Source organism: Lampris incognitus, chromosome 3 (assembly GCF_029633865.1).
Source record: "Lampris incognitus isolate fLamInc1 chromosome 3, fLamInc1.hap2, whole genome shotgun sequence".
Taxonomy (NCBI): Eukaryota; Metazoa; Chordata; class Actinopteri; order Lampriformes; family Lampridae; genus Lampris; species Lampris incognitus.
The window spans coordinates 83,249,555-83,263,139 of NC_079213.1; the positions used below are offsets into that span (position 1 = coordinate 83,249,555).

At 42.9% G+C, this 13,585-nt stretch overlaps 1 protein-coding gene across 1 annotated transcript in view; it reads right to left on the reverse strand.

The window, feature by feature from the left end:
- Positions 1-1,262: 1,262 nt before the first annotated feature.
- The window catches only part of arid3a (AT rich interactive domain 3A (BRIGHT-like)), a 57,681-nt gene continuing 45,358 nt past the window's right edge, over positions 1,263-13,585 (reverse strand). Inside the window, exons 4-9 of the mRNA XM_056276961.1 lie at positions 11,094-11,166; positions 9,534-9,717; positions 8,999-9,246; positions 6,948-7,238; positions 5,367-5,456; positions 1,263-5,066 (exon numbers count right to left, since the gene is read on the reverse strand). Of these exons, the coding sequence (XP_056132936.1) occupies positions 4,918-5,066; positions 5,367-5,456; positions 6,948-7,238; positions 8,999-9,246; positions 9,534-9,717; positions 11,094-11,166 (1,035 nt within the window). The 3' untranslated portion in view covers positions 1,263-4,917. The remainder of the gene's footprint in view (positions 5,067-5,366; positions 5,457-6,947; positions 7,239-8,998; positions 9,247-9,533; positions 9,718-11,093; positions 11,167-13,585) is intronic.

A 13,585-nucleotide genomic window follows, 5' to 3' on the forward strand; every position in this document is an offset into this window, starting at 1 on the left:
TCATCATGCCTTGCTAAAAACTGGTCACTGAGGAGGCACAACACATCCCATCACCCCCCCCCCATGTTTCTTGGGGAACACCTGTCCATCAAAATAAAAACACGATAGAGGAAAGGAGGAATAAGCACACATCAATAGAACATACTGAAGAAGACTTTTGTGGCTGTTTGTCCAGAGTATTTGTACTATCTGTAGTAGTAATGGTAGTAGTAGTGGTAGTAATAGGGTTTAGCTGGAGGCTTGTTGATGGTGCTGTCAATAGCCAACCAAAGTGTAGAAGTGCTACGCAAGAAAGCCTGTAACACACCCATACGAGAGAGAGAGAGAGAGAGAGAGAGAGAGAGAGAGAGAGAGAGAGAGAGAGAGAGAGAGAGAGAGAGAGAGAGAGAGTGCAACCCCTGGAGCACCCCAAAAACCTGTAACTTAAGCCCTATCTGTGATAAATGTGTCAAACTGGAGGTAGAGGTAGATTTTCCTGAGAAGTCAAAGAAGACAGAGCCTTGTTTCAGTTTTCAATTTCCAAGTTACAATAAAGTACAAGAAGCCACACCAAAGGCTGGTATGTCCATCAACCACTGCCCAAAAATGATCACATTTCCATTATCATTATTATCATCATAATTCTTATTATTCTTACTGCTATCTAAATAAATCTGCTCTAAATGTAATCTCTGTATACTGGGCTTGCTACAGCATATCCAAAAAAAAAAAGAAAAGAAAAAAAAGAAAAATAATATTAACATGATATAATTCATAGCCCTGAAAAGCCATTTCAGAAATACTCTATTTAATAAATCTTCATACAGGTTAATTCATACAATTGTCACAGCAGAAGGCATTTCGTTACTTTTTCATCATGGTATTTTTTTGTCATGTTCACATGTTATGGTAGGCCTTGCAATAAGTTACTCAAACTACCTTATTGAGATAAAGCAATTGGTAAGGGCCACGCCTTACACAGTACACAGTAGACAAGTCAGAGAAAAGATATGTCGGTTTGACGTAGCCGGAAGAATTCAGAAACATACCATCCGTGACGAAGTCTACCAGAAACTCCTATTAAAACTCAGAACTCCCCCCCCCTAGTATAAGCCTTGGAATTGAGAGGTGCCCATCAAGAAAACAAAACAGCAGAACTCTGGGATTGTGCGCTGTAACAAAATATTCCACCAGGGAGCAGTATTGGCCTGGAGTTTGACGCTTGAACTGAGTCAACCATAAACTACTCTAGCCTCTTAAACCATGGGACGGGGGGGGGGGGGGGTAAAATGATTATCAAACATTCATTCAAATCTTATCTTGGCTGAAATCAGATTGTCTGCAGTTACCACAATCTCTTTATGAGCCCCAAAGTGAATTCATGTTATGAACCAGCATAAACTATACGACGATGCTTTTTCCTTGTACACCTTCATTGCAGGGATTTGTAATGGCCACCTGCATTTCATTTGTCAAAAGCTTTAGTCCTTGAGGTAGAAAAGGGGGAAAGGGGCTTCATTCTGCTCAGGGAATCCCCATGACCCGTGAGTTACAAATGTGTTTGTAACACCCTCTGATTGTCCCTACCACGCAGTGAGAAATGTCAGCCTTCCCTGAGGATCCCGCTGCATACCTCATAAACCACTACATGCCCACCGGCCCTTCAGAATGCACATGCAGCAAGAGATAGGGCAAGAGGGAAAGAGAAAGGAGGGGGGGGTGATACCTGTGCTGCTAAAAAGGAAATATCTCAAGGAGACATGTCAATAGATATGCAGTAAACATGGATCCAATGAAATGGGAGGGTTTTTGTATGCTGCTTCGGGGGCAGAAAGGTCAAGGGGTCAATCTGAAAGAGTAGTGCTGACCTTTTAAACTAAGGATTGATTGGACTGAATTGCGTTCTACCTCCCCCATCCCCCCACCCCAAACAGACCAAATGGCAACTGTCGTGTAAAAAAACACACAAGACATCCACTTTGCATATGTTGTTTCATCAGAGCAGGAAGTTGCCAATTCTGCACAGCAAAGACTCGGCCTAAAGGCACTACCCGATGGACATGAATGGTTATCAACACCTTCAGTGTAGACCAGCCATTAATTTGCCCTGTAGATCTTAATACTGGAAACCCAGCAATTATTCAGAGGATGATTTTTGTTCAGTTATAAAATCAGACTGAATCATGGTCACGATGCATCACAATGCCATCAAATCCACACTAATTATGTTCTCACTATTGAAAGGCAAAATTGCTGAGTTTTGACGAGTCCGAGCATCCAACCACATTGCTAGAGCAGGTCTGTGCATGTATTTGCTTCTTGTCATTTGAGTAAAAGCTTTGTGGAAACAATGCATTTGATCACATCGGTCACTGCCATCTCTGCAGAAAGACTTATTTCTTCAGTAGCAAATAATAACAAATACTAGAGAACAGGGTGTTATGGTGGTGTAGAAAATGCTTCATTATAGCAAGTCACTGAGCTGGAGCGCAACACCACCCTTTGACTGCATGACACAAGAGGACAGAGAATCCCCAAATTAGCCACTTTCATCTTTTTTATCTCCCAACTAGATTTTTAATACTGAGTTGGACCTCAAAATGATGGTTGTTACCAACAAAAGTGGTCTAGTAGAGTGGAGAACCTTAACACAGCACTAAAAACTACACAGCATTTGGCTGAAGGCTTGTTTCAATGTTTTACTCTTTCATAAGCACTGAAAGAATATGGTGACGTCCATCCAGTGATATTCTATGGGAAACAGTAACAGTCCTTCGACAGAGGCACAATGCACTGTCGTCTCGTGTGATTGATAAGGCCTCAGGAGTGAACCTGCTGGAAAGTCCGAGTTACTTTCAGACCTGCATAAAAAAGGGACAGATTTGCTTAGGTAAGGGGTTTGAGTAACAATTTCTACACAGCAAACAGTCCAGAGAAGTGACAAACTATAGCTCAAAAGCAGATTGATTGCTCTACTTCATAGATAGCCAGCAAAATTTCATTGGGTGAGACAGTGTCTGCACAACGGGAGATTAAAATAAATCATAAAAAAAAACAACTCTTAACTGCAGTGATTGTGCATACAATAACTAAGACACAAGCAAGTATTGAACTGCAGGCATGGATTTTACCTCTGAACCCATAATATCGCAAGCCTGGGTTCAAAGCAGCATCTAATACACAGCCTGAGGATCACATTCGGTCTAACAGCCCTGACAGACTCGGTGCTGGTCTGAAGCAGACCTTGTCATCATCACAGCACAGGACAAGAAGCACTTGAAGCTCGATGTCATGCAGACACAACACTTGGTGCTCCCCAAGGCAGCAGAGAGTTTCAAAAAGCATCACATTAAGTTATTACAGATAAAATGTCAGAGCTCATCCCGGAAATCCCATCGAGATGAGTTTGTTGCGAAAGTACAGCTAGAACGTCCCCACCCCCACCCCACAAACACTTGCTCGTCAATCAGAGATGCTCCACAACTACCAGGGAACTGGGTTTCCCTGGACACACTACTCCCATTCATTTCCCATAACATGTTACTGTTGCTTGCTGCTGACCACATCCCTTGAAAGTGGTTATCTACTTATATGCAGGGAGAGCAGCAGAGCCCTGTGACAAGGCAAAGATGAGTCAAAACAGTCACTTGATTGGAGCAGGGTCCCACTCACTTTTTCATTTTCTGGTTAGACCCCCCCGAGTAGATAGATACACGTCATAGTCTGCACTGAACACGGGAAGATGATGGGGATGAAACATATTTTCCCAAAACAGTCATTTCTTATACATTCTCCGATTTCTGACATTTTTAGAAAACTAAATTATAGTAAAAATTAAACTTTTCCTTATTTTGCCAAAGACCCCCTTCAACCCATCTCACGGCCCTGTGGGGGTCCCCGCACCCCACGTTAGCAACTGTTGTGCTGGGAACTGAAGGGTTAAGAAAAAATTGGGCAAAAAATTCATCTTTCATGGAAATGTTGTTTTTTTTTAAAATAATTTTTGGATTTGTTTTTTATGGGAGGGGGGTAGGTAGATAACGCCGTTGAGTGGTATAGAAGGCTACAGGATATTATAAAAAGGTGATGATTTCATAGCAAGCTGATAGACACCTGAGGAGTAAATTATTCACACAAAAAAAACAGAAAAAAAACTCAGCCCACTGGGAGGCTTAGCAGAGCCTCCGCTCAGAGAGATGAACATGAAAGCTTGTCTACGTCTGTGGTGAACCGAGTATCCAGCAGAACAGCTGGTTCATTATTCCACTTGCACCATGCAAACGCTAATGTCCATTTCAATATGAGGTCACGATGGTACTTTGTTATATGCCCTGAAGAAATAACATATACTCTTAAAGCTTTTCTGATTAAAAATAGAGGATATTCATATGTGTGTGTGTGTTTTTTTTTTTTGCAGTGAGAGGATTATTAATGACTACATTAACGATAATGACAACAATAATGAGGATAACAATAATGATATTAACAACGACACAATAAAAAGAAACCAAGAGATTAAAAAGTTGCTGTCAGTCAGTAGCTGGGTTTCTGATGTAAACAGTGCATTACCCTTCCTGGTTATTATCCTCTCCTTTGTTCTCCTTAATCTGTACATTTATGTGGAAATAAATTATTTGAAAGTTTGTGCATATATCTCTTATATCCTATACTGGCTCTCTGTTGTTGTTTTTTTTTTTTTTTATTCTTTTTGGCTGTGAAGAACAAAAGAGTGGAGTTGGTGAGAGAAAACCTGAGTGTTATTTCAAGTGGGTTTGAGCTTCGGTTTGTGTATGTGTTTTTTTTTGTTTTTTTTTTTTTTACATTTTTGTTGTTGCTTTTTGGCATAGACTATGTAGAAAATGAGGTTGTTTTTTGGCTTCAGTTAGCGTGGTAATTACAAAGAACAGAAAAAAAAGAGAGAGAAGGGCTCCCAGTTTGTTAAGACGATGGGTTGATTGAGGTTGACAATGAGGTAGGTGCTTGAGGGAGCTGTTGGGATCCACTGCGACCACCGGGGGCCTTATTTGTACCGGATGATCCGGAGGGGCCTGATGGGGCTGACCCAGCTGCTTGAGCAAACAGGACACCTGGACAGACAAACACATTACAGTTAAAAGCAGAATAGGTCTCAAACTGCTTAATCTTTTCTTATCACTCTTGTACTTTAACAGAATTAGTTAAGAACAGGTGAATATGGATATGATGTCCTGTAATAATCATGATAGTTCAGGTTAAATGCATTGATACAGTGATGTAAGCCTAGCTGTGGGTGACGGAGAGATGAGTGGCAGGTGTAGTAATGGAAGCCAGTGAGGCTGATCGGCTCAACTTCCTGTCTTGTGTCATGTGATGGGGGTGTTGGTGGGGGTGCGAATGTGTGTACTGACCGGTGTAAACCACTCCGTTGAGCTCCAGCGACATGCTGATGCTGCTCATGCCATTAGTGGTGAGGTTGAGGGCCGAGTCTTGTCTGCCATCTACCAGGAGAGATACGATCAGCATCAAAAGTTGAAGGGAAGGGGATGTGAATGGGATCCTGACCTTAAGACTTGACAAAGCTAATTCTTTTAGTTTACTGGCCTTGTACAGTTATGTATACTCAGGAAATTAGACATTCGTTGACATATTGCAGAGACTGGCAGAATGCAACGTCACATGGACAACAGCAAACTTTGTATTACTTTCACTTGTAAAAAAAAGCAGAGATCAGCAAATTCCATTATACACAATATCACTGCGCTCTTTATTATTGGTAAATATACTGACTTACACACCAATCTAAAGTAGACAGACAACAAGTGGACAAAGAGTAAGGTATCTACCAGCCTTTACAATAAAACAGTGCATTTCACATCTCCTAAAGCAAGGTATTTGCATAGCGGTACGTTGAAAGTGTTTCCGAGTAAACCACCTGCGAACCCAATACTGAGAAATGAGCAGCACATTTCATCAGCTTGACTCTTAGAGATAAATCCTCACATCTTTGACATACTCTCCCTATGGGCGGACTGCATGAGACCAAAGTCTCATTGCTGTCCCTGGGGAAACCCCAGTCAGATAAAAGAAGTGATATGGAGATATGTTGCTCTATGAGCTAAATGGGTCAACATATAGACCCAGTATTGGTCTTTCACTCACTTCCACATACTATTGCCTGTGATCTGTGGTAAGATTGAAAAAAAATGTCTTTAATAGTCACATACTAACTAACTAACAGAAAGAACTTGTGTGGGTGGACAATTTATACGTGGTTAGTTTTGGGGTAATCTTTGACTAAGACCAAAAAACAAAACCAACAAAAGATACAATGCAACTTTTTTTTGGTAGGGCATTTCTTCAAAATATCATTTGTAAGTGGTTAAATGTGCCACAGGTTGTCATTTGACTTCTGCACACATATTTCCTTTTTTGTGTCTTATCAGGTAATTGAAATAAATGTGAAATTTCCACTGTCAAGTCTCTTAGAGGAACCCTGGGCCCCAAAACACAAAGCTGTACTGACAAACAGACATAGACAGCTAAGCATTCTGGGAGCTCTACAGAGATACAGACACTTTTTCTCTGTAGTTTGTGTGGCTCGGTAGTAACACTGGTTTTACTTCCACCTCCTTCCATGCACTAGTACACATTTTGGTTCTATTACAGGATGTACCACTAAAATGGTTCTCATTTCTTTAAGATGTGAGCTTCATATTGATTTCAACCTGAAACTTCTTGTTGTTTTAGCAGGAAAGTGTGCTAAATTCAAGCATTATGATGTTGACCTTTATACACTAATCTTTTTATTGTTTAAATAGAATTAAATGGCGAACAAATAGTTTTCTGGAAGCATTTTGCCAATAAATGATTCTGTAACAGTTTAAAATTTTAATATCAGATTTTTGTTAAGATTTCCCATTGCTGGGGTTAACCCTTCCCTTACTGAATGAACACAAGTCAGAAAAAGAATTGGTTTCTCTCATTTATACCTTGGTTGTTTATACGGATGTTCATTGGCATCTGAGCGGTCATGGCCAGCAGGTTGTGTTGAAAGGCTCTCTGCAGGAGCCTTTGATGCTCCTCTGCTGGAAGTGCCATCTTCTTCTCTGGTGGCTCGCCTGCCTCCAGCTTGTCCCTCAGCTGCTCCAGGGCCGCTACTTGGGCTACCATGGCTGCCTGAGCCGCGGCAGCCTGAACAGCTGCCACTGAGTGACCTGCCATTGACCCACCGGGCAAGCGACCAATCCCGACTCCTGGCAATGACTGCCCTCCCTCGTCTTCTGGTTGGACAAATATAAAAATACCAAGAATTGGATTATCAGCTATTCATAATTTGGTATAAATATTTGTATAAATGACAGGATTCTTATATTACTGCTCTCAAGCAGGGTGCATTTTGCTGGGATTAGGGAGAGGTGGGGGTGGGGTGCTCTATTAGTACCGAGACAGCTTTAGTTAAGATCACTAATGACCTACTGCTGACTGCAGACAGAGGTGACTGCTTGATTTTATTTCTTTTAGACTTAAGTGCTGCCTTTGCCGCAGTCGATCAAAACATCCTCTTACTTACATCGCTTAGAGACTTGGGTTGGCATCAAGGGCTCGGTTCTTAGCTTATTACGCGCTTACCTCACCAACAGAACTTTTTCTGTTGTTCTGGGTAACCCTACTCCCTCATGGCTCAGTTGAGTTGTGGTGTCCATCAAGGCTCAGTTCTTGGCCCCCTTCCCTTTCTTACAAATATATACATGCTGCCCCTTGGCCAGGTCATTCAAAATCGAAATGTGCTTTACCATTTTTACGCTGACGACACTCAGTTATACATGCCCCTAAAACCCACAGATCCTAGCGCCCTATCTCACAACTTGCCTCTCTGACATTAAATCCTGGATGTCTGAAAATTTTCTCAGAGTTAATGATGATTAATCTGAGGTCATTCTGTTCGGTCCCGAAAAGTCCATCAGCCCTTTTGTTACTATCTTGGTGGTCTGTCAGGTAGTCTTAAGCAGGCTGCTAGGAATCTTGGGGTAATATTCGATGCTAACCTCAGTTTTGATAATCAAATCAAACATGTTGTTCAGTCATGCTTTTTCCAGCTAATGCTTATCTCCACAGTTAGGTCATTTTTATCAGTTGCCGGTCTGCAAAAAGTTGTACATGCTTTTATCTATTCTCGGCTTGACTATTGTAACGCACTTTACTCTGGTATCAGCAAGGGCTCCTCCACCTTCTGCAGTTGGTACAAAATGCTGCTGCTCGGCTCATTACCAGACAAAGAGGCATGATCATATCACTCCTGTGCTTGCCTCCCTACGCTGGCTCCCTGTTATATTTCTAATTGATTTTACAATTTTATTGCTCACTTTTAAGGCTTTAAATGGCCTTGCTCCTACATGCAGTTCTGATTTACTGACCTGGTATACGCCCTCTCGACCATTAAGATCCGCAGATGGAGCCTTGCTGGTTATTCCTAGGTCTCGGTTTGTCACAAAGGGTGATCAGGCTTTTGCTGTTAGAGCCCCCACAGTGTGGAACTCTCTTCCTTGTCGAACTAAGGCTAACCAAGTCTCTAGTTTCTTTTAAATCTCGTCTTAAAACTTTTCTTTTTATGTAAGCTTTTACAAATGTTTGATATTTGTTTTTATTTATTTATACTTTTTTTATTTTTACTCTTACTTATTTGGTCTTATTCTTATTTTTGCCTTGTCTGTTTTTATTTCTTTGTAAAGCACTTTGTAACATTGTTTTAGAAAAGTGCTATGTAAGTCATAAATAAAGTTGTTATTATTATTATTATTCCCCACAGTGGGAATCTGGCCACTACTCTGAAGTTGGAAATGAACATTACATGCTCAGCAAGCCTCCCCCCGCATGGCTGAAAGTTGACAAGTCTTAGTAGTAAGTAGTATTAGAATTAGTAACCTACTTGGCAAATACAACAGATTCTATTTGTGAGGATATGGTGAGCTAGAAATGATTCGGCAGGAGGACAGAACTATTGATGTCAGAGTCAGCAGAGACATGGACACTCAGTTCTAACCTTTCTTGATCTTCTGGGTGGGCCCCAGGGAAGCTCCGTTGGTGCTCATGGGCATGCCCACACTGGGCATGGGAAGCTTGGGTGAAGAGAGCATGGTGGGGGTGCCGTTGGGAGAGTATGTGAAGAGGGAACTGCCAAAACTCTGCCGCCGCCCCTCTCGCCGATTGCTGTCAATGGCTGCCTGGAGCTCGTTGGGGTTGCTCAGACCTCTCTTATCACATTCGTATGGGTACAGGTACTTCATGTATCTGACAAGGACACAGCACTTTTGACTTAAACTAGCTGCATTTAGACCAATTAAACGGGGCTTCCTGAATTGCCAAATAGTTCTTAAAACTGCTTAGGGCAATTTCTAATACTTATGGGCACATCTTATATCCCATTTACAGTTCAGTAAGTAGGTGATGCTTTTATCCACAATGACTTAAATAACCAACAGTAGAAAGAGATTCAATTCTTAGCTTTCCAGCATTGCAGGCCATGCTACAAATGGGTTTGTGTGTGTGTGCATTACTAAGAGTGTGTGCCAACTGACTGTGTGCGGAGCGTGAAGGCTGCGCTGGTAATTGAGGTAGGCAGGTTGAGTCCCTTGGTGATTTCTCTCCACAGCTTCTTGTTGATGACCTCCACCAGGCCACCCTTCTCTGTCACCAGCTGGTAGAGCATGTAGAGATCCAGAACCTGCTTGGCCATGATGGGAATGCGGTTCACTGGAGTGCCTGAGAGGTCAGAGATGAAATGTAGGCTGGTCAGGAAAACCTTGCCAAGTGGCTACTACTGTAAATCCGAAATAACCCCTTTACACTTCAAACGTTTCACCAGTCGCTAGGTTTTAGGAAACAAATTGCAGGTCAAGAATGATGACTACCTGCTTTAGTGCCCACAACCCGAATAGACTTGCTTTCCACAAACATTGAGCTGCATGATCACTAATCTAGTGCTCATGCAGCTTGTTGATCTGTTTTCTTGTTTTGTGTCAGTGAATGACTTGAATTTGCTGCATCTGATGAAACAGCTATTAGACAAAATGCCTTTGGAAAAATGCTGATCAATATGTGCAGCCGAGTACTGATCTGTAGGATAATTTGTTCAGCTCCTGGTGACACCAAACTCTTCATTTATCTGTATGCTACACTAAAATCAACCAAATCATTAGTGGCATGTACCTGACTTTATTCAAATGAGAACCAAATTTAAAATAAAACATGTCATTCGTAATTTGAATGCATCAAGGGGGCTGTCATCCATCTGGCCTGAAGATGGCACTCTCAGATACTCAGCACTGAGGTGACAGACCCGCCCATGGTCCGAAACTGTAAACATCCAATACTGTTTTTTCTTTCATGAGCACATGTCGGTTGTTTTCCAAGCCAAATGTAGTGCTATCAGTCTTTAAAATCAGCCTTGAGTGCATGTGTGGATGTCAGTGACAAGCCAGTACAGTGCTGCCGGGGGGGGGGGGACTTGGAACTCTCTAGACTACTTTAAAAATGTGCTGCGTTGTGACAACTTGATTTCAAATTCAGGGTATGTGGTCTCTGTCTCCCCCCCCACCAACCCCCACCCCCACACATAAAAAGGGGCGGGTATGCAGACCGGTTGAACATTCTTCTGCAGTGTCAGTCATCAATGCTGAGATCCTGGATGTGGATGGGGGGTGGGGTGGTGGGTGGGGGAGTAAACTAATCCACTCTCAGGCAGCGATACGACATGTTCCTTCTAGTTATAGCCTGGGAACAGCGAGGAGCAGAGCTGCCATAAAGCAATCATCTCTGAAATGAATAAAGAGCCAGAAGACCCACCCACCGCCATGAAAGCTGAGAGCACTGTGTCAAATGTCAAAAGAAAGACAGAGAGAGAGAGAGAGAGAGAGAGAAAGAGCAAGAGAGAGATAGGGGCCTCCCAGCAACACTGTGGCTCTCTGTAGGTAACTATTAAAAACCAGAGGGCCTTTCCCTCTCTGGCCCTGGCAGAAGACAGAACCAGTTGTTATGTTTTAGTTGTACTGTATCTTTGGAAGAGGAGGAGATGAATATAGATGGTGATATGCAGGTATATGATTATAAATCACACACACACACACACAGTGACTTACCTCGCTTCTGCATGAAGCTGAAGAGGTCATCCAGGAACTCTTTCCTCTTTGGGTCTCCATCCAGTTCATACAGCTGTAGTGAAGGGAGATAGGATGTTGGGGGGTGGAGTGGAGTGGAGAGATGAAACGGGTCACAGAGGGAAACAGACTGTGTGCGTTTGTATGTTTTTGGTTTTTTTTGGGGGGGGGGCACTTTTACCACAGTGAGACAGTGGAACAAGGGAAACAGAAAAACAGAGAGAGCGAGACAACAGACAAAAGAGAGAAACAGATCGATATGGAGCACCAGAGGGGAAAAAAACAGACTGATGGAGAAAGAGATTGACAGCGAAAAATAGAGACAGAGACTGAATGGTAGAGCAAAATAGAGAGAAAGAGAGACATGTAGAAACATCATTAAACAGCATGACTGTGGAGTATGTGTGTGTGTGTGGGGGGGGGGGGTACACATGGCCTGCCTGGATTGATGAGAACCTGATGTGGGAGCAGCTGTTCGTGGGCCCTGGGCTCCGGAAAGTTCAGTGAAAGTTAGCAATAAAATTGAGGCACGGGCCAGGGGGTGGGGGGTGAACAGAGAGGCCATTGAGCCAACAGTTGTTTTTTCTACCCCAGTTTGATAGTGGAATTGACTCCCCACCAAGACAAATTTCTTGTTTGTGCGAAAATTGATTTGGCGAATAAAAGAAGGCTCTAGAAAAATCTGAATATCTCTGGCGGGCTTTGTGCAGAGCCTGGATTGGTGGTGGTGTAATCACATATGCGGAGCATCTTGTTGCACGTTTTCATGCATGCATGTGCGCATGTGGTAGTGGGGTACACGACACTGATACTCAGAGGACCTTTGCATGAGCTGTTGGCTTTTAAGTGTCTTGCTCATGGGTATATCATCAGAGCAAAAAACTATAGCCAAGTGGATCAGGCACCATCTCCCAACATGGACGATCACAAGAGACTATTAAAGCCCCAAACGGAAATTAAAATACCATTTTAAAATTTAAAACCTAAAATGTGATAAAGTGAGAGGACAAAAAGACACCTTGATGGACCTCGCCCAAGCTGAGGTGGGGTTTGGCGGTGACAGTAGCCTACATTTCCTAGCCCGCTCTAACCACGAGCAGACGGCCCCTCTGTGTGATGTTCGGCACTCATTAGTGATGCCAAGCTGCCGTAAGATCTTATTATGGGATGGGAGGGTGGGGGTGGGGAGGGACAGCGGGAAACTCTAATGTAAGGGCCTGCTAGAGGCAAGGGGAGTCTTAATTACAGGATGCATGCATTTTGTAGAGTGCCGCGCCATAAATCTTGCAAGTGGTCCCCCCTCACTCTAGCTGTAGTCCCACGCTCTCTCTCTGTAATCACACACACACACACACACACACACACACACACACACACACACACACACACACACACACACACACACACACACACACACACACACACACACACATAGGAAAAACTAACTATTTCCCTATTGGTGTGGTGGAAGTGTTTTGGGAAATGTGAAGTCCTGAGGTCAAGTCTCACTGATGTAGTGACATACAGGAACTACTTTAAGGGTTGCATGGCACAGGAACAACAGGACATGTTTGGTGCTAGGGGACAGGGCAGGATAGAGCAGACTATACAGATGGTACTTTTACATTGTTAAAATCCTCCTTTTTTTTTTTACTACATGCGTGCTGAACCACCACTTCACTTCCCAACTCCATCCCGAAAGGAATAGGTTGTAAAAAAAAAAAAAAAAAAAAAACCTAAAAAATCCCCCTCAAGAAAACAACCAAGAATAATTATTTTTAGTTACCAAGACTTAACAGGATTTGTCTGGCAACCGCTCAGTTGCGACACCTTTGAGTTTTGTTTTGTAAATCAGAATTTGGCTCAGCTTTGCGACATGAAATAAAGAACTGACTGCAGAACTAATGCAGGATAGATGGAAGATAAAGGAATTTAGAGAACAAACAATGCCACCACTGTATGCATCACTCAACAAATACAGTCTGGGCAATTAAAGCACTACATCACACTATCTTTGGCTTAGAGGGACACTGCTAACTGACCTCCATTTAAGAGACTGATAACTGACAGCACGGTCAACAAGGCAGGAGCCAGCCCATGTCCAGTAAAGGGGTATTATCATCAGCATATTCTGACCTAGCACCCCCTGACACATGGAAAACCAGCCAATCAGGTTCCCCCTCAAACCGACAAGCCCATCGCCCTGCTCCCTATAGCTGGCTTCTCTCTCTCCCCATCTCTCTCTCTCTCTCTCTCTCTCTCTCTCTCTCTCTCTCTCTCTCTCTCTCTCTCTCTCTCTCTCTCCTCTCTCTCTCTCTCTCTCTCTCTCTCTCTCTCTCTCTCTCTCTCTCTCTCTCTCTCTCTCTCTCTCTCTCTCTCTCTCTCTCTCTCTCTCCCAATCACACTATTCATCTGTTTGTCTCTCTGTTGAGTCGTCTTTTTAACCATGTTTCTCTTCATCAAAGAAGGTTGAG